Consider the following 24,514-nt stretch of genomic DNA (forward strand, 5'->3'; position numbering starts at 1 on the left):
CGGAGCAAACGGCGGGCGAGCAGTGCTGCCACCTGCGCGGAGGGCGTGTCGCTAGCTCCGAAGGAGCCTCAGTCCAACGCAGACTTCAGCCCGTGGCACAAGCCGCCTGCCCCGAAGGGTGAAAATCCCCCGAAAGTTCGACGCAAGCTCTTTACGCAACGAAGGAGATCAGGAGGGAAACAAAAACAGAGGGAGAGAGAGAAGGAGGAAGAGGGAGAGGGTCGGGAAGGATGAATGAATGAGGAATCGTGATTCTGTGCCTTAAAATGTCTTCGCTCGGAGAAGTGATTCGGGGTGAATTCAACGAGGAGAGTGAGAGAGGCGCGTGGCGAGCCCCTCGAATCGACTTTCAGAACTCCGTCGGAAGACCCAAAACCGAGACGAGACGAATCTCGAGTAACCATGGCGTCCGGCAGATGTAAACAGAGATCGCAAAGCCCGAGATTCTCCAAATCGAGACTCTGTTGACAATGAGACGATGGACATTCGGATAGCGTTGAAGTCATGAGCGCCCCTCGTCAAAACACGTTTAATACTTATAGCAACCCATGCATATCAAGGTGGACCCGAGCTGATCCCCTCACAACTAATAATCTTCCCAGAAACTGCCAAAATTTTCGCCATGGAGGTTCACACGTTCGCATCGGAACTGCAGCGACGATCCTCTGCGTTTTTATCCTCACCGGCATCATCTCTTCCAGTCTTCTTTCAAGGTGAACGAACGATTCGCGGACGTTTTATTGTGTACGTGAGATTTTAAACGCAAACTCCCTGCACTTGAACTCTCGTCAATCTCGATTCTCCCCCTTTCCCCGTTCTTGTTTCTGTTCGTAGTTTCTTTTTCAACTGCGATAAACCTTCTCGACCCTCGTTCGTTATCTCTTATATACTCTCACTGTTGTTGTTATCGTCGTTGTTATTGTTGTTATTGTTGTTGTTGTAAAAGTATCAGCCGTCTAGAAACCAGTGTGTGAAACCTGTTAGCTGTGCATAGGAGTCTTCGTTATTATATTTTTTGATTTCACTTTGAAGAAATTCCCGGGACCGTCGCTTTGCTGATTTGCAATCCTTTGTTCCCGTCATTGCTTCGGTGTGTCACGTTGCAGCCTCTTAGGCCAAACCATATTTGATACAGTCTGTTTTTCGAATTATAATTGTAACTTCGTATCGGCTGAGTAAAAGGGTCAAGTGTTCAGATGGCACCTAGAGCCAAAGTGAGTTTGTCCGGTTTTCTTTACCCGTATTTCAAATCTGTGAGTATTTTTTCAGACGAAAGCTTTTTCACTCCGCAAGTTTAAATCTACAGGGATCGTGTACATATGACAAAACCTTAAAACGTTATGCTTGTATAAATAAAAAAACGATAAACGGACGGTATAATAGTGATTGAGGGAAACATTTATAAAATCAACGAATTTTATCGATGTCTTTTAAATATCCTACTACGCTAAAAGAACGCTTTGGTATAAAACGAAAAAATCTACTATACTAAAAATCCTACATAATCGAATACTAAATATATTAACTACCGATCAACACGATTCACTGACAAAAGTAATAGTAAAATGTAAATTTGTAAATACGTGTAAAAAACCGCAAACAAACTAAATAATATAAATACATTGTGAAACAAATTTATTGAAATGGTGTACAACGTTGTGTGTTTTTTAAATGAGTGCGACAGAAGGAGGATAAAATTTGTCACGATTCACTCAACCATCTTAACGTTGTTTACATCGGGGAACGAAATGTGCAAAGCATTAACATCAAGAACAACATATTGCTAATCAACCACACACATAAGGTAAGCAGCGGTTCATACAATCTATAATCAACCCCAATATTTACCCTTTTGTCTTCTCCTTCTCACATTTATCGTCACAATGAGTTCACGTCTGGTAAAGAGAAGGCTAACGCGCAAACAGACTCGGCTCTTACAGCCGCATCCCAGTGTCTGACGTAACTCAATTTATTGTAACGACCAGCTTAACTGTTTGTATTTTACATTCGTAACTGTCACTCCGCGTACCTGCTGCATGCCACAAAGTTACCTTGGTGCTAACCAAGCCATCAACTTCAACATACCGGTAGAGTACAACGATATAATAGCTGGGACAAGTTTTAAACTTTGTTTTGTCGACTTGATTTGAATCGCATGTTTATAATTGCTTTTCACTGGTAACCGCTTGGTTATTGGACATTGTTTCCCACGTTATAATCACCGGCAGTTATGCGTGTCAAGTGGACGCGCACAATTCAATGCTCTATATTTATATTAAACTGTATCACAATTCTCGTTAAGACAGTTCCCGACTGTGAAAAGAGAAACTTTCTTATATCTGTCACTAAATCGAACAAAGAACTCACGGCGATTGACCGGACTAACTCTCTCTCTCTCATTCTCCCGCCCTTCGTTCAACTTTCTTTATCGTTCCTCTTAATCACGACGCTACCAAATCGGATCACTATTGACTGTACCTATCATTCGGCGGTTCGAATACCGATATGCGGTACTTAGGACACCTGGCTTTCTTACCTACATACTTACTTACTGGAGAACTTTTTCTGCCACAAGGCGATTCCCGAATCAGTATTATCTAATTGTCTCTAACATCGATCGAACGGGATAACGAAAATCGAACAACTGATTCGGCGCAATTTTATACATCCCGTTTGTTATTTTGAATACTGTATGAAGTGGAACTATGGCACCTAACGATAGCGTTGTTTGGTATAGCAGTAACTGATATTCGATTGCTCCGATGAAATATTGTGAGTTTGGAATTCGTCTCACAATCAGAGAAACTCTAGAAAATTGTGTATTTCCTCGTTGTTTGTGGATATCTTCTCATGCCTTGAATTACAATATAGCATGTACCGATAAATATACCATCCAGTTCACGACGAAAGAGAAGTGAAAGTGAGGTTTGGGCATTCGGAAAAACAGGGTATTCCAACAATGAAATGCAATTAGATTGATGGGGAATTCCCACTTGAACGGGAAACAAAGGGGCGTCCAATAACGCGCGATATAGGTACGTATGTGTGAGTGTGCGTGTGTGGATGGATGTGTTAGCGAGACCGCGTGCCGGAGCTGCTTCAAGTTATTGCCTGATATCTTTTAATCTCGTCGCGCGAGTTCGTTTTGCCAATAGTAAGCAAGCCCCGTTTTAACTCAAGTATAATCGAGGAATTCGGTTATTTGCGATCGCAAGCTAAATGGTATGCGTACCGGTGCTTCCGCCCTTGCAGGGACCACTCCAGTCAATTTACCAGATCTGAATTTTAACCCTACGAATTATGTTTAGCATGATGCAAAGTCACGCTAGCTGATTGCGCCGCGAACGAGACTGGAATTCAGAACGACCCTCCAACTTCACGGAACTCTCGAGGTTAACTGTAAAACCCGTCCAAGGCGAGAATTCCTTTCTTTTCGTTTCAATCCAGTCTCACCAGCTCTATCTTGCAATAATTGGGCTACATTAATCGAATCAGATGCACGTAATACGTCTCACAAGTTCTTACTCGCGACGTAGCCCCTGCAGGTTGAATCCACGATTCCAAATTGCGTTACTTTGGTCGTGTGCGGTCTTCTCGAGTTCCCTGATCCATCATACCTACGCACTCTAGGGTATGCAGAGGGCATAAAATTTTAAACGGCTACGCAGGAATTCACTTTTCATCATTCGTTTCTTCAACGTACTCCGAGCTTTTTAAAATTTACGATGGAAAGCTGCAGATCGGGCGGGCAGCAGGCATCACCTATATCGTAACTCGACCATCCAGCCGGACTCGTAAACCAAAAAGCATGGAATTTATAGCCACGGTGCAGACGATTCCGTGTTCTAAATCACGGCTTTATTTTGGTAGTGAAAATCAAGAAATTCTACTTCGGATTCACGTGAACGTTCCGCGAATTTTTACAAACAAACTAAAGACCAAAGTAATGCCCAAATTCGATTTGCAGTCTTTTTGTGCTCGACGTGAATTTCTCTATGATATTCGTTTTCATCTCCTCAATTGTGAATGGAATTTTTTAATTCGACTTGACAGTGATCAAGTATCGGTGAAAAATCAACAAGAGTCCACGACGCGGTGCCTTTTGAGATCAAACTGTCCTCGCCTGCAACGTTGCGACTACGAACGACGTCGACGATATTGAATCACGTCAAACAGGAAACGCTATTTTCACAATGAATCTGCTAACCTGACCACACCGTAAACGAAATGCGTAATCCAGTTTTTCATGTGGAAAGAGTGTCTCGAGCAAATCAGAATACACAAGACGGCAAGGAATTCCAATTCAAAGAGTCCGAAGAAACTCGATACCTAACTTTGTTTGGAACAAAGAAACTGAGAGAATACGGCGAGACTGCCGATTCTTTGAGGAACCAGGTTGTGTTTGCGCATTTAGTTTGTTCACCTCACACTGCGTAGCGCCCCGTCAACCCGGACTGACTTCTTACGTTTCAGGGAGTCAAAGTGTTAATCACTCGCGTCAATTGGCCTCACTGTCTATTGATTCTTCGAACCGTAGGTCCGACGGACCTAGAAGAGGGTGATCCTCTTCTTGAACGCGTCGAAGGCTGACGCAGTTGCAAGTTCTCTACAACCCTACTAATGCGTTGGATCAGAAGGAGAATCGAAGAGATCCTCGTGCACCTCTTGATCCGGGGGGAAGCATGGATGTCTGAGGTCGCAGGGTACCTCCAGACCTAATCCTAGACGCGCCGAAAAAGGAACACGCGCCCACGCAGCCACGCAGCCACGCACGCACCCCGGAGGGTGGAGGAGGTGCAGACGGGCAGAGCAGACCGCACGATTCCAGCTACGTCGAGGGTCGATAGACCGACGGCATCGCGCCCGCGCGTCCCGCCGCAGCCTCGAGCGGGACGCAACCCCGTGGCGAACCAAACCTACCCTTAACTCATACACCCTTCGAAAGTCTTGCGCGCTTATCGCACGTCTCGAATTTCGTCGCCAGGTGTGAGTCTCGCCCAAGCTGCAGCCTCGAGTCCGCCGCTCACCTGGCTGCCTATGATAGGTTCGCCTCTCGGATTTCACCATTAAAACACGAGGGGCGATAGAGCAGCCTGAAGGGTAGGGATTTTTATTCGATCAGTAGGAGCATGGGAACCGGTCCTAGCTCTCGGGGTGTAGGTACACGTAATCGACGCGAAGGTTGGCCTGCAGGTGACAACCTGTAATTCGACAACCACTGAATCGATTAGGTCAAATCGGATGATGTTATCCTCAGATTTGACGAGCCTCATCAAGCACACCTGACGTGCCCCTGGTCAGATTGTCGTCCAGGCATCTCTCACTGAGGCGCGCCTGATCTGACCCTGACTAAACCTGAGACATTGCGAGTACCGCGAGCAGCCACCAGGCGTCATGGAAGTCCTTGGCGTTCGCAACATAAAAGTATCAGATGACTTGTAAAAAAGTTGGACATCTACTTACAAAATGGTACGAAATAACGTTTCGCAATTTGATATTTTTATAGATATCTCTCGTATACTCATTTCTAGTAACCGTCGCTTTGCATCTATATAAGATTAAAATATTCGTAACGTTAATTCAAAAACCAATAAATCTGAACAATCGTAGCCCTAGTCTAATCAGGTAGTGCCTCAACCTGCCCTGATAAACGCCTGATGATGTCCTGATCCAGTTCTGAATAACGATTGACCAATTGTTCATTTATCTTTGAATCTCTTGAATTACTGTACTTTTATCACAAAAAATCGGACATTAGGCAATTTTTGAAGAGTACTTGTTAATACTTGATATAGAATTTATCGTTTAAAATCATTTTTCACGTAGATTAAAGTACCTTCGTAATATTTGTGACAATAACTTGATTCGGATTGCACGTAATGAATGTGGCCAAAACTGGTAACTTACATCAGATAACCAAAACGTGTACATCTACCCCATTCGGATATCTGAATCCAACAGATCGGATAATCTTTCGTTCCAAAGTGACATCTGATCCAAAAATTTTCCGGATAACCGATGACGTGTTGTTTTTGGGACACAAAGAGGCACCGAATCAATTTTTCATAAAACACGTGTACTTGAAAGTCAAATCAGCTTCTCCTTTATCACAAACCATCACATCGGTGAGAATCGGCGATTGTTTCTTTCGATATTTTTTAGTCTCGCATACTCGTCTTGAAGCCGCGGGATGTAGACATTCTCCGTCCGGGACGGACTGGCTTCGTCGAGCATGATCGTTTCTATAGACGGATCGATTCGAGCGTCCAACTTCCATGGCTAGCACGGAAGCTGGTGAAGGCGCCGTGGGCGTGTGTAGGCTGATCACCGTTAATTAACCATCGCTACATCGCCGTCGGTTCATCGTGGAGTACACGTTGCGATTCGCCGTCGGGTAGAGCACTGATATCTGCTTCTTGAAGAACAAACAATGCGTGGAACTCGAGACTGTCTTCAGCCAGACCAGATTTGATTAAATCGTGTTTGCTTATTGTACCTCCAGGCATTACGGGCTGAAGGTCGAATGGATATTCTTGGCTCCATAGAATTGGCCTAATAATTACATCCCGGTTTTACCGCATGTGTTCACCGGTAATGCGAAAAATTTCACTTGTCTTGCTGTAGTTATCAGAGAATCTTAGTAAAGTAGGTATCGCTGCAATAATTTTTTGAATGTTGTGAAAATTTCAAGAAACCGTGGTAATATTAAACTTTTTGGTTTACTTCGTTACATTTCTCCAGTTAAATAAGTCCTTGACTCTTTCACTGATATGAAATTATCGCAATAGTTACAAGAATGTATAAAACGAGTGGCCATAATCAAAAGTTATATTAACACATGATAGATTTTCTGCTCACAGCTAAAAAATCCGATTTCATTATACACCCAGAACTTCATAGCAAAAAATGAAAATGGTTAAGGAGTGTATAACGGTAGACGGCTGATCTCGAAATTTCTAATGGTGAAAGGATTCGAGCTCGCCCGCTTTCCGTCTGTTTATTATATCGCAGTTTCTGTACCGGAGAGAAACGCGGCTACCAAGAAACATTAGGAGAGTGGAAGAAAATAAGTGTGTCGCTTTAACAATATAAAGTTTCAAGATGCTTCGTAGCGCGGATCCGGCATCCCGGCTTGGTATCTGTACCAGCAGTTGCAAAACAATTTGTTGCAGACTCGGCGCGTCGGGAGCATATTTTATTTCACCCTCTCTTCCTCCCTGTTCGAAGTTTGTTTTCAACCATAGACACGCTGGTCCAGGCAATAGGTCGCTCAGAAACGAAAGATATGCATTTTATAACAAATTCACTAACAAGAATTAAGTTAATTATAATTTGAAATCAATCAGATGAGGTGGATGGATGAGATTCATCTATAGTATTTTTCTTCGACGATACCGCGGAGTTCCATCGAAAAACTATGTAATAACTACAAAAGTGTTGTTGGTAGAAAAAATTTGTTGTACAAAAGGTTTAGATAATTGAATAATCTATAAGTTTGATAAAAGCTGAGATTCAATAAAATCGAACGGTTAGGGAGGTAAAGCCGAAAAAACCACGAAAATTGGGAAGTTTGTGCATTTCGAACGAATTAACTCGGAAAATATTGATGCTTGAAAAGAAAGTTTCGAACAAAAAAGGTCACTATAGTTTTTTGTGTAAAATCAACCGTTTTCGAGATATCGAATAAAACGCGTTATTCGCGATTGTGGCGCCACTGACACTCGGGGAACCCCGCAAATCTGGAATTATGTTCAGGATACACTCTTTTAACGAATCAAACTATCCCGCAAATGATGTTATAAAATATAGATCGATTCACCTATTCCCTGGACTTCTGGGGATAAACAGAAATTTAAGTGTCTTGTCTCTCTCAGGTTCCTAATACACTGACGAGAACCTACGCGACGAGTGTGCGAAACTTCTTGTAATCTGGCAGCAATTAGCAGCTTCATCCGATTATCGAGCGAATTCCTAATTGCGTTCTCTACGCTTTTCAACCACTCGTGAAACTTTACAATTATAAACAATAAGGGGAGTGACGAAAGAATCATAAAGAAATGTTGTAATCGATGCAAAGCGTATGCGAAAACACGACATAAGCGTGTTTTGCTGAGTGGGACTCGAAGGAAATTGAAAAAATTGGGGGTTGTTTTGTCTTTGTTGTATATCATTTGTTCCATCGCGTGTTTGGCAATAGTCGTCTTTACATCACCACCGCATCTGGTGAGACGATGCAGCTTAATGCTAATCCGAAATACAGGCAGGGAATGGCGAAAGAGGGACCGAAATGAATTGGCCAACGAATGAAATACAGTACAAAGAAAATTTCGAAGTCTGTGTGCTCGTACTGCTCACGATGTATAAGTATAAATTTTATTCGTGGCAGGAGTTTCGACTAATTTGGTTCGTGGCTGTAAATTTTAAAGAGGCACTCGAGCTTCCATCGCAGGGTATGAACGGAACTCGAAGAATGCCCAATATTATATACCCCCCGTCGTATATCCACTGGTACGCAAATGTCCGCGGGAATTTTTATCGCGTTATAAATCTTTTCTTCATGAGGATTTGTCAAAAGGACGTATTAGTCAAGAGCATGTATCCGGCACCGTTTCTCTCGCGGTACGCGCGTGATAAATGGGAATTTTTTCACCAGCAACGATCGTTTTCGATCGGTGCAAAATAACGAGTTCTGCCGATTGATGTAAAAAGAGACTTCCTGAAAAGCTTGGACACGTGACAGCTGCAGACGCCGCACTTCCGGGTTCAATCGAACTTTATGCTTAGCAGGAAACCAAAGTTGGAATCACATTATAAGGCGATCCACCGCAAATGTCACGTTGCATTTGCGGCACGATGCGCGTTTTGGATCCTCGACAGCAGCCGGCTTATGCTTGACGACTAATGCTCTCCGACGACGCCACCCGCCGACGCTGGTCTACCACCACTACTCGACGGACACTTGTGGCTTGAAACGTCCCGCAACCCCGCGTCGGAGCGCAAAGGAATTTCCGCCGTGCGATAAAACGCGCCGGGAGAAACACAGAGCAGTGAAAAAAAAAAGAAACGAAAGTAAACATTTACGTTCGGCGTGTACGCGTACGAAAAGCAGTCGCAGACGTTATCCGTGCGCATTGAGTAAACCTTAAGCCAATAAATCACATAGTAAATATTATAAATCGGGTGCAAAACCGATATATATTTTGGTCGAGTGAATTTTCTCTGGTTAAAGTCTCGAGACTAATTGTTTTTCTAGTAATCAGTGTTGGTTGAGTAACCGTATAAGATGAGACGAATGATTAAAGGGTTGATAAAGAATAAAGATCGGTAACGGTATCAGCCGTGATAGGGTGCACAAGATGTTACAGTATGATACGCGTATATTTTTATTTTAGATTGTATAAAGTATCAGCTTTTTCAAAGCTTGCCACGACTCCCGAAGTGTTCCGGGTGTTTCTGTAGTTTGTCAATTTTTTTATTTATTTATTTTTTTTATTCTTTCTTACTTTCTTTCCCATTTCACACCCAACTCTCGAGGGTGTTCCGAGAACTTTGAAACTGGCGAGAAGAGAAACGAGAAAAGAATGCAAAGAAAAATTCTCACCCTTGTGGAGGAGGGGCGAGACATGTATTTTCATAACTTTCTACGAGGCAGAGTAAAGCCTCTTTATCTTTCAGGCAATATTGATGTACGCGTAATGGCCACATAACGTTCCTTCGCTAAAACATTATAGTTCCAGTCTCTCTCGGAGAGCAACGCGAGTCTGTTATACATATATATATATATATATATATATATATATTGGAGCTTACAAGACGACTTTGAATGCGAAATATATGCGATCCGGAATAATTTTTCAATAACAGTTCGAGGGAGACGGAACTTCCAACCGCAGCGCACAGTCGTACTCTGTAGGAAATAAAAAGTGAAAAAATTTCCCCTCGAGCTTCCAACGTGTAAAAGGGAAATGCAATTTCCTGAGTCGTGCGCGCCCGTTTGTACTCGCTTCACCTTTAGGACTTAATTTTAATTTCTGCCTCGACTCTACTCAGTTTTAAACGGTAATACAAAAGCACATCTTTCAAAATTCCTGGTAATTGAACAAGTAGTCCATTTTCTGACGAACAGAAATAACTTCATCTCTGTTAAAAAACTTACTTTCCGTGTGAACGTAACCTTATGAAATAAATATCTGCGGAAAGTAGGTTCTCCGTGATATGAGGTAGAAATTTTCATATTCAAAGCGACGGAGTTAGCTTGCCAGATTAAAGCCACTGTGTCACCTGAAACGTGTTTGCCGGGCACGATGAGCTCTAATTGTTCTATATCACTCACTTTGCATAGGAACTGTCGTAAATTGCTCTAACCTAATGACCGACAACCTAATTACATGTACTGGTAATTAATCCCCTTGGAAAATGCTTCGCGTCACGGCTATATACATCTGTTATACCGAGAGTAAGCTGTAGTGGTAGAATTTCGCTCTATATTACGGATAAAAATGCTGTGAAGAAGTCCCCCGTTATACACACGGACTATTCCAACTCCTGCATGTATAATTTAATGAGTAGTTATTCGTATAAATTATGTCCAGCTGTTCTGCATTTGATGATCACTCGCACGCTTAACGTGATTCCAGCTGTCTTTTGCCACACGACTTCCGCGTGGCGAAAATTGCGAAAATTGCCTTTCCACACCGAGGCCCAATCATTCATAAATCCAATTCGTCAAGTTTCGTGATTGTACAGTTGTTTGTAAAATAATGATTCAATTAATAAGGTTAGAGTGAAATCGACCAGGCAGCAAATTTCAACACGATTCCACTCGTCCATTGCTCGCGAAGAACTTGAGTCATTGTTGATTTGTTGATGAAAGTGAGAAAATAAAAACGTTTTTTTTTCAATCGACAAGTATGCATAATATGGAAAAAAAATTTCCTACTCTGAAAGGAAATTGACAACATTGAAAAGTACTTTCTGTATTGGATAAAAGGGGCTTACTTGAGGGATCGCGAGAGGTACCATGTACCAGCCGGAGTGCTCGTTAGCCATTGAGAAAAGATGAAGAACCAGTCAGCGAGGTTTTGTCGATGGGGATTATCGAGTTGTGGATACAAGGCGAAGGATATCGATTTCGCATGCCCGACGGTGTGCAGCCTTAGTTCTTGCAGCTCCGAGCACTGCCTGACACCTCTTAGAAGCTATTCGCGTTACTCGTTACTCGGTGCTCGGGCGGGGTGCCGTACTTGTTTATATTTCCCCTAAGCACGAGGGGCGGCATCGCCGGGCGAACAATCGCCGATTACCTCCCGCACCCCATGATGCCCGGAATCTTCGTTCCCATTCGTTATCTGGACGGGCGTCGAGGTGCCCGGAAGTCGGAAAATCTAGCCTCGATCTCCGAGGCTGGTAGCTCAGCCGCGCTTAATTGCAGCTCTATTAGATTCCCGTGAAGGCTACACGGAACTTGTTCCGGGTTAGTGATTCGAAACTTGGTTAGCCGCCATCGTTTCCCCTGGGAAACTAGACACGGGTTGATGCAGAGTGTCCGGACATTCGTTGAAACCCGCTTCCCTCATCGGGACAATTATACAGAAACGTTGAGGGCATGGATGAGAATGCACTGAGAGAAATTTTTAGTTCCGGTTATCGCTCAGCCCTTAACTATTTTTATTTTTTACCACAATCGAAAAATACAGTTCTAGGTACGAAATGATGATTAGTTTTGTAGCTGTTATCAGAAAGTCTAGTATCCGTTACTATTTTTTCTCATTACGATCACTGTTACTATGTTTTCTTGCAACTGTTGCAAAAATTTAATGCTTGTGCAACAACAAAATGACGTTAAAGCCTTGTTGAACTAAAAAAGTAGAGTAAACCTCAGAAACTGATTTTGCGTTGCAATCACCAAAAAACGATCGACAATAGCGTAATATGGTTAGGCGTACCTCGCTTTTCGTAATTCCAACAATATTCACACAATTTTTTCAACGATATCTGTTTTACTCAATTTTTCTAGTTACTGTAACAAATGAAAATTTTGTCAGTGTGGGAACAATCCGGAAGTGCAAATGTGTCACGTATCTGAACGGAAAATAGGAGAAAAAGGACGATCGAACACGAAAAAGACTGGAGCAAAGTGTCCATTCGGAAATACACGAAATGAATTCTCTTAACACACGTTCGTCGATATCCGTTCAAATATACCGTATTATATAACAATAATGTAAAGCGTTATCAGATTCTCGGCTGTTCGATTTTTCCGTTCAATTTTTCCGAACAATATCACGATAACTGAAAATTATCCGGGTTATTTCCGGATGGATTACTTCACTCCTTGCAAGCTCGTGCATGAAATTTTAGAAACCGTGACCCTACATCGCGCAGCTTGAATGCCGATGCACTCGGACGCCGAACCTTACAAACTGCGACCGAAAAGGATTTCAGGACGATTAGCATGGACTGCAGAGAAGTGGTCGTCAGAATCCGCTCCGAACCAGCCCCTGATGCCGCATAGAATTCGCAGCAAGCAGGCCACCGGATGGCACGGAATTTGCTCGGCTATAATCCGGCAGCCTACATTGACGAAAGGATTAGCCGAACGGTACGGAGAGGAGCGAACGGGTTGTAGCTAATTTCGTTGAAAAACCGTCCGGTCTTATTGGGGCGAAATTTGCATTTCATTGCCCAGCGAGGGGCGCTCATTCATCGAGTGATTAGTCGCGAGTGCCGGTTCGAAACGATCTGAAAATTCACGAAAAAAGGGTATTAGCTGTAATAAAAATTCACTCACGTTAGATCAGTCGATGGATTTGTCATGACCGTGCGACAATTATTCCGCTTGTTTCTAACACAATACTCACTTAAACTACAACTATTACAGTGCTATATTCCGTACAGTATGAGACTAATCATCCTAATCCTAATCCTCGGACTCATACTGCGGCAGCAAATCCATTAACTGTACACTGCGTCATACGCGGATTATTAGTATGCATGTACAATTTCATCCGTTTTGGCTCTCCCACGGAAGTAAGCTAGTGGTCCAAGGCTCGCCGGAGAGGGTGAAGCGTTTCCCGAACTGTTTCAACCTCTGCCAGGCCGAACCGTAACACCGCGGCGGGCACCACGCCCTGTGTGACGTCACCTGTTTCACCCTGACCCAGCGAGGCAGTCGGTATAACCATCGGCTCTTTATACACTGCCGGCTAACCGAGACCTGCAGCTGGGGAAATTTGTGTACAGGCAACGTATTTCACTGGGCATGGATTGTAGGAGGTCACGAAGGAGCCGAGGATTAATTAGCATCCAACGGGACCCGTATCGATGCATGGATATTATCGTAACCTCGACTATACAGGCGTGCAGTGCGGGAGAATGTGTAGAAATAATTTCTCTGGCCACCCTTGAAACGCCGATAATCATCCCAGGCAGGGCATTGTGGTGTAATAATTAAATTGCGTCAGTCACATAACTATTCGGTAATACGCATTCACGAGTTTAACAATTATATGGGGGAGCCACGTCTCACGACTAATAGCTCGTTATGTAGAAGTTTTTAGCTCAACCCTTATCATAGGGTCACGTTTCATCCGCAAAATTGCAGGTCTGCTAATCGGAGGAAATTTACTTAACATATTAGTTTTGATGTTATCTAATATTAGCACGGAAATCCAAAAGCTGTGTGTACTTACTGAAATCTTGAAGAATGCAGTATGTTGTGATTTAAACCGTTAACTGCGGAAGCTCGAAAGTTATTGCCGCGTTTTTTATTGTAGGCACAAATTTGAGACTTACATATTGTTCACAATTAATTTCTATCAATTGTCATTACTTTCGTTAAATTTCTTTATGTGGAGAAAATTAATACGATTTCTGATTTTGTATACACCAAGCGTTATATCGGGTAATATCTCGCGGTGCACGGAGCAGCAGTTAATAATAAGAGATCTTCTCGAATTACTTGGGAGAGCGTCCGTTACTAGACGCGTGGGAAGATTTCATATCTCGATGGGACACACACGCCGTTAAGAAATGGGTGGGCTCTGGGCCTCGGTTGAGAAATTTGTAATTTCAGTTCATTGTAAACGATCCATAGAAGCGACCAGAATCTGATAGGTACGTGTTCAATTTTATGGGAAAATTGGTTACCTTCGGATAATCGTTCCGAGTTAATTTAGTGTCATGCTCCGATATAACTGGTGGCCATTGATTAGCGAGCGATGATTCCATCGATCATGTTACTCGGTAATTTAGGGTACCTACTTATGTATGAAATCCATATAACTTCTGTCGTTATTTCATGCCTCGCTGTACACTGACGCTGTTCTTCGATCTACACGATTCATGGTTTTTCCCAAATGTAATCCTTATCCGGAGGTTACACACGAATGTAGTCGGCCGAAATCTATCTTGAGTAAATATTTTTAGCTCCAAGTTTCACGTTTCAAACCTTCGCTCAAAATTACACGAAGCCATTAGACTTTCAGCCTGGCAACTACGTGTCACTCGACTCAACATATCGATTCGAATGATTTCTACATCAAAGACCATTTGAACCATCGTACTGAGCATTAACACCAAGCAGAGTTAAAAGTGTAAGGAACAAGTAGTGAAACCACAACTACAACAATATTATAAAGCGTGTGGAAAAAGGGGTGAAAACTGCTCGTTCAAGTAGCGGCAATAATTAGTATAATTACGCCATCAGTTAACGTATTCAAGTTTTTTATTTCGACAAAGTTCAACCGGCGGTGGCTGATAACTTTGCCGTATTCGGGACGGCGTGTAATATGCCCATTCGGGGCAGAGGTTGGTTTCCACCAGCCAGGAACTGATAGCCATACGGTTCACAAATCATACGCAACCGCCAAGTGTCCGTGTTGGAACGGAAGGTTTCCGCCATCGCAGCTTCCGAGTGTCACACGCAAGTGAAATTAATTTCCGATGTAACACATGCATATATGGTGCATGCCGGCGATAATTCGTTACGACACAGTCCTTTATCATATCAAGCGAACGTTTACCAACTTTCATCCACCGAGTTAGCCTGGCCGAGATATATTTTTTTTTCAACTCTCATACGGCAAACTTTTGCTGGATATAGGTATCATACATGGAAACTTTTATTTGTGGATATTTCCCCGTGAAGTCTTACCCGAGTTTAAAGCGGATCCATGGCGGCTTACCCTACTGCTCTAGATTCTCGCAGTTGAGCTAGACCTAGTTTTGTTTCGTGTCAGGATTGGGAGGTATAGCTTCAATCACGGGAATCCTATCGTAACGGGAAATGATGGAAGGCGGATGGTAGCTGGAATAAATTTTATTTATGGATCCTGAGATGCAATTATTTGCAGCTCGCCATTTCTATGATTGAAACACCGCTGCACCCCCGAGTAATTGGATTCTATCATGAAATCTATGACCTTTGCGGTAACGCCAGAGTTATTTCGGTCCTCTAACCGGATAACCGGCGCATCATGATTGTCCGAATTAAGGGAAGTGGGATTAAACTTTGAAGCTTGTAATCCAACGTTGGAGAAAAAATTCAATTGTGATTAAGTGAAGAAAGTTACAGGTCTGATTGGATTATCCAATATTAAGCATCGCGGCACTCGGGATCTCGGCCCGATACGCGGGAAGCGAGGGCAAAGAGATCAAACAGATCTTCGATCAGCTGCGGGGATATCGAATTCGGGTCAGTCAGCTTCAAGTTTTAAAAACTTTAATTGACTAACATTATTCAGGCAGAAAAAGAGAAAAATCGTATTCTAAAAATATGCCAAAATACCGTGAGAGTTCAGATACCATCTTTGCAGACATCACGCGCCGAGTAAAGCACGCGGCGGGCGTTTCGATTAAGCTCGTGGAAAGAATCCTCCCAGTATTTTATGAAATTGCCGGTGATTTGATCCGCGCAACACTTCCTAATTGAACTGAGAAGAATTTCGGTAATCAGGACGATCATCAAGCTCATCGTCGGGTTCTCGCGTTTCACAGACGGAGACGGAGTGTGCAGTTCGGACTGCTGGGAGTGTGTCCAGACGGCACTTACAATCCTACAATCAGAACTCGATGTAACTACAATTGAAAAATGCCAGATTTCAAGCGAGAAAAAGAGATATCAGAGCAAGAAAAACGATAATTGCAAACCTACAGACGTACCCACATGTTCGGCGCAAATACCGTCTGCACGCAACATAATTAATGTTCTCGTTATTATATGTTTCATCGTACGCTGTGTGCCCGATGCTGTGTGCCCGCCCAGCACAAAGAAGTTGTTTTTCTTTTACTTCAGTCTGAAAATAGTAGCACAACCAGCATGGTTTTACTCTTACGTTTCATTTTCTTCCCCATTACTTCTACTTCTACTTCGTCGTATGCACCCCAGTTTTGCGCGCATCTGAAGGCCACCACCTTCATGCACACATAGCAGCTTCTACAGCGCTTCCTCGATATCTAGTTGCTGATTAGGTGATATGATTTGCGTCACGTTTGCACGAGGTGTTTATTCATGTTTATATTTAACCAGATGATGAATGGGCTCCGATATTCAGCACGCGACATTAAACACCTCGAATCTACGCGTTAATTTGTTGTAAAATAATTAATACGAGAAACGTTCCAACAAGCAATCCGTTCACTTTTCAGTCTTCTCAGACAATTTTCAACTGTCCGACTAAATATCTGATCATAAGCTACAAATTTACGGCAAATTTTCATCATATCTATTCACTTACTACTATAAATATCTTGTTTTTAATCACGGAGTTTCGTAAACGCTCTTCGCTTGAGTAGGATAAGATTTTCTCCATCTGCCGGAAAAATATGTTTCCTCGTCTCTTTCGTCTGGGTCGTACAGGACACCCGCTGTTTTGGGCGTCTGCGATGCACGAACGCCCCGCCACAATCCCGGGTTGAGGAGATGCCGAAAGCATAACTTAATCTTTTGGCAAAGTAAAACTGGATTCGGCGCTTTTCCTGTGACGTAACTATAATTTACGTGCGTCGTGTTGGCAAGCCCGTTGACAGTCCAGCGCTGGTCGGTAGCCAAATGTCTCCCCTTTCCCCCCTTCTGCACGTTGTGGAAAAGTGCAAAGGGCCGTTCCGCCTTTTCTTCGCCATCCGTCGCTGCAGTGTGTTTTGCTCTAAATTTCTGATTAATTGCCGGCAAATTAAGTTACGTTAAGCTGAACTTGTCGCACGAAATTCAGATTCCGAAGGGTATAAATTTGGGGCGGAGCAGAGGTGCGAGATATTCGATAATACTTGAAACGCTGTCAGAAACGCTGAGCGAAGAAATTCTCGGAATTAATTAATCTTCATTTCCAGATGAAAGCTTCAGCTGGACAGTTTGCTTCGAGCAAACATATCGTAGTTCCCATTGCAAACTGGTGCAGTGTTTGGATAAAAAATAATGGATGAACTGCAGGGTTTTGCCATCTCTCTCTGTCTCTCTAGCTTCCCCCTAGTCAATTGCATTTCGATGTATAAAGTATAGGAATTCCGCGAAAGTATCGGAGGATATGAATCTGTGATGAATCGACTATGCATAGCCGATGATAATTCGTTCGTTCCGTAATTTTAATTCACCCTTTAGGGATCGATAACGTAATATACCTACCATCAGACAACGTGTGACGCGGTGTGAATTTCGTAGTAATTACCATAGACGGGGAGAATCGCCATTGTGGCCGCTGGCGTGATGAACCGTGTTTCCGGAGGTTCATCGCTCCATTAACATTTCGCTGACATTTACAAACTCCTGCCAATCTTTGGTCTACAACCCTTGCCAGCGCTCGAACGATCAGAGAAAAAGGTTTACCGAGTAACAAAGCCTGTAGAAACGAAGAGCGAAACTAATTATCGGAGAGACGCAAACATCCATCCAAAGAGAGGCGGATGGTTCCTCATCGCAGCTTTAATCTATGAAATGCCAATAACCGCACTTATTTTTTTATCGTTTGAAAACGAGGTAACTTTCCGTCGTGATTTGCTATAGTATTATAAACCGGAACCCAGCTACGCATTATATGTAGCAATGATCAATCAACACCTCCCCGTAATGTAGCGATCGTTTAATCGAAGCATAAGAGCTTCTCGATGCAAATAACCGCCACAGATTAGAGATCTTAATTTGTGTTTCACGTGTTGACCGAGTATCCCGCGTTACGTTGGCGTGATAAGATACATTTTGGAAAATTAATTCCACAGTAGTTAGCGGCCGATGTTGAGTCCCTGATCGCCGCGTTTCTGACTATACATGTATGCTCAAATAGTTCGCGTCTCTTGGCACGGTATTTCGCGTGTCACCGTAAAAAATATCTGATCTTTTTCGGGCCGGTGAAAAGCTTCGCACCGATGTCCCGAACTAGGGAGAAAAAGTCTATTTAATTACGAAATCGATTAAGCTTTCGAGGCTTTCGAGGAGAACATCTCGTTGGATGTATCTTCAAGGTTCGTTCAAGTCGGGTCAGGTATAGAACTGCAGATCGACGATACGCAGAGGGCGACGGAGGTCGTCGGTAAATAGGATCGCGTTGAGTGCTTGCAACAAATCTTCAACCGCCGGAAGCCAGTTCCTCGAACAACCTGGTTCGGGAATCAGACACGTCATCGGAATCGCCCGCCGAGCGCAACTGCCGATCTTATCTCACGGCGAGCTGATAATCCTGGTAACGCGGTGGTAGTTACCCGGTTTCCGAATCACGGGACTCTGGCAATGCCGGACGAAAAATAGGTTTTCAAACCGGTGCTTGCAGGGAGCGGATACCATCGAGAGAAAAATCTCCGCACCGTCACTGTACGAGTAACTTCCTGATTCGCTGCCAAGTTTCGCGCGAATTATGTCGCTCTGCGTGGAGGTGCAGGGGGTCGTGGAAACGGAGGTTTGGGGTGTTTGTCGCGACAGCGTCACTCTTCACGAATTAATTTCTGCAACGCTCGACGATAATTGTTAGAGCTCGGTGCGAGGTCGGGTGGCAAGTCATCCTAATTATAACCCGAAATAAGTATCACGCGCATGAATATACATACGCGATGTCCTTGGAATTAGGATTCGTACCGCGAATTAATTATCATACGCAAACGTACGTTCGGCTGGTACCAAAACCAGCTCGAGAGCCACTGTCTCCTGCAGAAACGCCAATGAACGAAAGTAACGCGATGGAGGTTTGAAGCGAACCCGAGGGAAACACAGAGTCTCTTCAACCATCCGAATCGAGACGTACATCCCATTTTATGCGACTGTAACACGTCTCGGCTCCATCGATGGTAGCGCAGCATTACATTACACGTACACACCGTGCACCAGCTATCAAACCGACCTAGCTTCACTGGTCCTGTACTCCTACACATTCGCATGTCTGGTCGACACAAATTTACGATCAAGTCAGAAGCTCATGCCCTCGCATATCTCACCCTGCAGCTCCTCAGACCGCTTTCATCCCAGTAGCTGGTATATACTCGAGAGCAAACTGTGGTACCCGATCAAAAAAAACAAAAACATTTGAATATCATCCAAGCGCCGTTTCAGCCGCTGGGTCACCGGCTTTCATGCACCGGAAGCCACGCGAGTAAAACGAGCTCGTGAACTGTGTACTGCCGCTGCTGCTACGTGAGCACAAACGGTGGATGTATCGTGTGTGCTCAGGTTACACAGACCCTCGTATTCCGCGCTATATCCACCGCCGCATACCGAGTCTCGTTCCTTTGCCCTCCCTCGCTGTCGAATCCACCCCCAACTAAACGCACGCTCGAACAGCCCGGCACACTTTTCTCCACCATGCCCGACATAGTCCGGACTGTTTGTGCTAAGGTGAGGCGAAGTAATGGTCCGGCAACAGCCGCTCTCTGAGAGGACCATCTTTGACCGTTCGGCTATTCACCATGTTCATGGTAGCCGCAGACCCGAGGCGTTGCGCGAGCTTCTTGGACCTGTCTGTGTGGCGTTTTTAATATGAGAGTATTAATACAATGCCGGGATTTCTTTGATTTTCAAGGCGAAGGAGGTGATGGCCCGTACCACGCGCCCACGACGAAAAATGGCGAACACGACCGACGCTAACACGTCAATGACGCCGTTCTCCGCCTCCTCATCGACGACCTCCTCCTCGACGGAGAGCTACACTTTCAACTACACTGGTCTCGGTGACCTGGGTGGCTACTCCATGGTAGATCTCAACTACACGGAGCTCTGGGTCGACGCTTGGAACACCACGGCGTCCAGCAACCTCACGGAGAGGCTGAACGAGACCGTCATCTCAACCGGGGGATACTGCGACGAGTGGGAAGCCGCCCAGCACAAATTGTTCCAGGTAAATGTAATATCTTCTCGAATTCCACCGTTGCCTCGGTTCTTCTCCTCAACACGCTCAATAACTCCGCTCCTGCATTCGGCACTAGTCAAACGACCATAGATAGAAATGTCTAACGCAGAAGTCCTGCAATGGGGGATCTGTAATTGCTATGGATGTAACCCTAACGGTGCGGATGTTTAAATTAATTCAGTACACAGACTGTACGGAAGATTTTCACGATCAATCAGATTGAATAATGTAAATTTGATCGTTGTCAAATCGGTCAAATGTAACTGGCCCACCTGCGCTTTACGTCTGGAAAATCATAGAACGATACGTTGAAGTAGGAAATCCAGGCCTCGTCTAAGTACTTGTGTTTTTTTTTCCCCCCTCTTATTCGCAGGCGGCCAACATCTTCTTCGCGGCAGCCTTCCTTGTTCCGAGGTCGTTCAAGGCCTCGGTGTTGGCCTTACGCACCTTCCTCACCGCCGGCTTTATGCTGGCCGCTCTTTGGGCTGGAATCACAATCTGCGCCCTTGACGCAATGCTCTGGTGTCTCGCTCTCGGACTCCTCAACGGGATCCACTCCCTAATTCTTGCTTGTCGTTTTCTGCCACCCGCGCTCAGCCCGGAACTTGCCGAATTGTATCTAAAGCTGTTCAAACCGTACAGGGTCAGTAAAAAGCATTTCCAGGAGCTGGCCAAAGAGGCGAGGATATTGAAACTTGATCCAGGACAAACCTACGCGACCGAAGGTGTCACGCCGGCCGACGAACGCTTGTCGATACTGTTGCGTGGAAAGTGAGTAAAGGCTTACGCTTCTCAAACGAATACATTTCCGGTGTACGACCGCTATCCCAGACACCCGTCAGTTTTTAATGAAATTCTCGTACGATTCCTTTTTTCCCCCTTTTGAAGTCAACGTGACGATTTTGCAGCATCGTGCATTGATGTTTCTGAAAAACGTCCGAAATCCCGTTTCAGATTAACTGTGACCTGCGACAGTACCCATCTCCACTACGTCAGAGCTTACCAATTCGTTGATTCTCCGGAATGGGAGGCGGCGCACCAGAACTTTGACGACTTGTTCCAGGTTACAGTACGGGCGGAAGAGTCCAGTACGTATATATGCTGGACTCGGATAAAGCTTGTGCGAGTTCTCAGACACAGGCCACTGCTCAAGGTTGTGCTGAACAACCTGATAGGCAAGGACATCACCTCGAAGTTGTACGCTCTTAACGAGCAGTTGGCTGGCGTAGCGGCTGCCAGCGAACACGCCTCGAACAACCCTTACAGAGGAGTTGCCAGGAGTCTTAGCGTTGACGCTGTGAACACCGAGACCGCCGGTCGGGTTCGTTCTTCCACGTGGAAAACCCAGCGAAGGCACAGCAATCCGCGGAGCGATAGTGAGTACCTACTTTCTTATCTCCAAAATGTCTCTAGTTGATCTTACTGTCGACCATCCCACCAGATGTGACTTTAAATTTGGCGCACGGTTGCGAACCTTGAATCAAAACTTGTTTCGGCACAAACGATTGATTGTGTCCTACTGTGAACAGTCGATGGGGGTGCTTGTCTTCCCGCAGGAAGTTCCCCGGCCCGTCACTCTCATCAATACTGGGCACCGGTGGTAGCGAATCATTTCCCACCGACCTCGCCGTTCATCCAAGCGCCGAACGTTGCCTACTCTCTGCTGCCTCAAGGAACCCAGTTTTCACCACCGCCCCGAATTCCTACGGTGTCTCATCCACCGTTGACGAAGCAGCGCAGCGGAGGAACCAGCGGCGACTATAGCTTACTTCCCCAAACGCCGAAGTTGGAGAGGAAACGGTCGAAAAAAGGAGCTCGAGAGGTAAACTTGAGACTTACATGTACGCACATATACATATGTCAAGTTACAGAAGTTTATATGTATATATATATACATACATATATGGATATGGAGTGGAAAACTTTTTCACATTGGCCGAGTTCTATATCCCATCAACTATCACCTCCTCCACCCCGCGCCAGTAATCTGCGCACTTTCGCCTCATGACGGATCATCCCTCGTTCAAACTTGAAGCAAGAAACTTATTTTCGGCGAAACTACTTGAACGATATTCCGCCGACAGCATTATTCATGTCGAATAATTTCTCAACCCTCTTCGAATATGTATCGAAGCTTGGTGATACTTACGCCGCAGCGTTGATGATCCTGGAAAATATTGCCGACCAGATGTAAAAGCACAACTCCTCGGCTCTTCGGAGTGCGCGAAACGGTGTCTACTTCCCCGGCTGGCCCGGCTAGGCCTCCCCAAGTGGTCTTAGGTCGAGTGGTGTTGTTACTTCCCTCCTCTTCGTGAGTGGGCTATAAAGCCTTTTCCCGCCAGGTAGCAGAAAAAAAAGGAATGGAAAGTAGAAGAAATAAAGAGAAAAGTGTAATTAAAAATATTCCCTGGAATGTTAATTTGCGGATAATTTTTGCTCCGCCTAACGACTTTCCTTTTTATAATTTGAACAATAATTTGAAAAAATAGGCTACCGCGTTCAAAGAGGCACATAAAATTAGTTTCAACAGTTATTTTCGTATTTCGGCCACGGGAAATCCGACTTAGGTTGTGGACTCTATCAATTTTAAATAAGACAATCGCAGACGCGATTATGCAAAGTTCAAAATGGGGGGAAAATTGAAAAGCAATACGTTTCTATGCGGGTGAATACATGGTCGTTTCTCTACGAAGCGAGTTTGTCGGAAAGTCGGTGCGAATAAAGAACATCCCCCTGTGCTCCGCAGCTCATTAGCGTATTTTCAGCCTTGGCTGATTAAGCCGCGTCTCCGATTCCAGCAGTAGCCGCATAAATTCACTGTAACCTGGTTCAAAGTGTAATATGTACGGTGAGTTGATTTGTCGCTCTTTATTCTTCCCCTTTTGATTTCAGGTCACCTTCGAAACGCCCGTATGACGGTCGCTGGACGACGGGGAAGGTCCTGCGAGTGTTCCGCTCCTCCCGATGTCGCCACAGCGAAACGCGTAACCCCGTCGACGCAGCGCGCGATGATGAACTCGTCAAACAGTGTCCGGGAACCTCGGGCAAACCTTAATTAGTTGATTAATTATCCGACCGAAGAACCGCGCAGCCAGGAAGAGGGAAAGATTATGCCTACGGCTGTCGTGCAGCGTGCGGAGAGGCCTAAAATGATGAAGACCCGCGATTATCATCGTCGTGAAACATAATCAAAAAAAAAGTTATACATATAGACATACTCATATTACATACAAAATGAAAAATAAAAAAATAAAGTAATAATTTTCGTTAGTGCGCGGTGTTAAAACGACGTTCTAAAATTGCAGTTCGAGGTAAGGAAACAATTTAATCGATTGTTGTTGATTAATCAGCGAGCGATCCGTTGTGGATATATGATATTATTTATGCTCGGATTTAATCCGGGTTTTAAAAATTCTATAGCTGTGAAAGAACCGAAGCCTAACACAAGTGTCGATGTTCAAGCGCTGAGAACATCGTAATTATTACTGATATACGATATCGCGGCTTAAATATACTTATGTGCAGACTTCGTTGCAATATTTCGTAAGATAAGGAACCTGTCTACCAAAGTTCAGATGAAAAGGATACAGTGTATTACGAACGAGTAAAATTGTTCCGTTAAGTGATAAATAAAACAAAAAAATAGAAACAATGAAACAATCACATATGCCGTTGTTATGTCAAAACATTGACATTATGTTTTAATCGACGCGAAAACTCGAACGTGAGTATAAAAATTTGGCAACTATTGCAAGCGCAGATAAGATTTTATTTATTTACTCGAATTTAAACCGACGTACCGTGTAAAAAAATTATTCGTCATTTGGCGAACCAGTTATATTGAAATGAGATCAAGTTGAATGAAATTGTTTTCAATTAAATACGCAAAATAAAATCAAACTATCGAAAGAAAAATTATTGAACAAAACTCTGTACATACATATAAATATGTCAAGTATTATACGTTTACATTCGAATATGATAAATATTGTAATATATTAAGTATTTCTACAGTGCTAAAAAAAAAAAAAAAAAAAAAAGAAAAAAAAAACAGGAAATAAAACGGAAGAATAACGATAACGATAAGTGATACGACCGCTCGCGTGCCAATCGGTGTAAGTCACGTCTATCTAAAAATTAACAAAACAAGTAATAATAATAATGAAAACGGGTGGATTTAAATTTGCAGA

At 44.0% G+C, this 24,514-nt stretch overlaps 1 protein-coding gene across 3 annotated transcripts; it reads left to right on the forward strand.

Moving 5' to 3' along the window:
* LOC124305112 (blood vessel epicardial substance-like) lies at positions 1-24,251 on the forward strand. Of its 3 annotated transcripts, none has more exons than XM_046764187.1 (7): positions 1-744; positions 1,270-1,804; positions 19,998-20,312; positions 20,698-21,095; positions 21,279-21,700; positions 21,854-22,146; positions 23,217-24,251. In XM_046764187.1, the coding sequence occupies exons 3-7, from the start codon at positions 20,010-20,012 to the stop codon at positions 23,238-23,240; spliced, it is 1,440 nt and encodes a 479-aa protein (XP_046620143.1). In that variant the 5' UTR covers positions 1-744; positions 1,270-1,804; positions 19,998-20,009; the 3' UTR covers positions 23,241-24,251. The 3 variants fall into 3 exon arrangements, with proteins under 3 accessions (XP_046620143.1, XP_046620134.1, XP_046620152.1); XM_046764178.1 differs by having other exon boundaries at positions 1-713; XM_046764196.1 differs by having other exon boundaries at positions 1-1,804; positions 21,881-22,146.
* The last annotated feature ends 263 nt before the right edge of the window (positions 24,252-24,514 follow it).

Source organism: Neodiprion virginianus, chromosome 1 (genome assembly GCF_021901495.1).
Source record: "Neodiprion virginianus isolate iyNeoVirg1 chromosome 1, iyNeoVirg1.1, whole genome shotgun sequence".
Lineage (NCBI taxonomy): Eukaryota > Metazoa > Arthropoda > Insecta > Hymenoptera > Diprionidae > Neodiprion > Neodiprion virginianus.

Bases quoted from the DNA above. Each gene is read 5' to 3' on its own strand.
- LOC124305112 (XM_046764187.1), top strand. From the start codon at position 20,010: ATGGCCCGTACCACGCGCCCACGACGAAAAATGGCGAACACGACCGAC. The intron at 20,313-20,697 runs GTAAATGTAATA...TCTTATTCGCAG, and splicing joins CCCAGCACAAATTGTTCCAG to GCGGCCAACATCTTCTTCGC. The intron at 21,096-21,278 runs GTGAGTAAAGGC...ATCCCGTTTCAG, and splicing joins TCGATACTGTTGCGTGGAAA to ATTAACTGTGACCTGCGACA.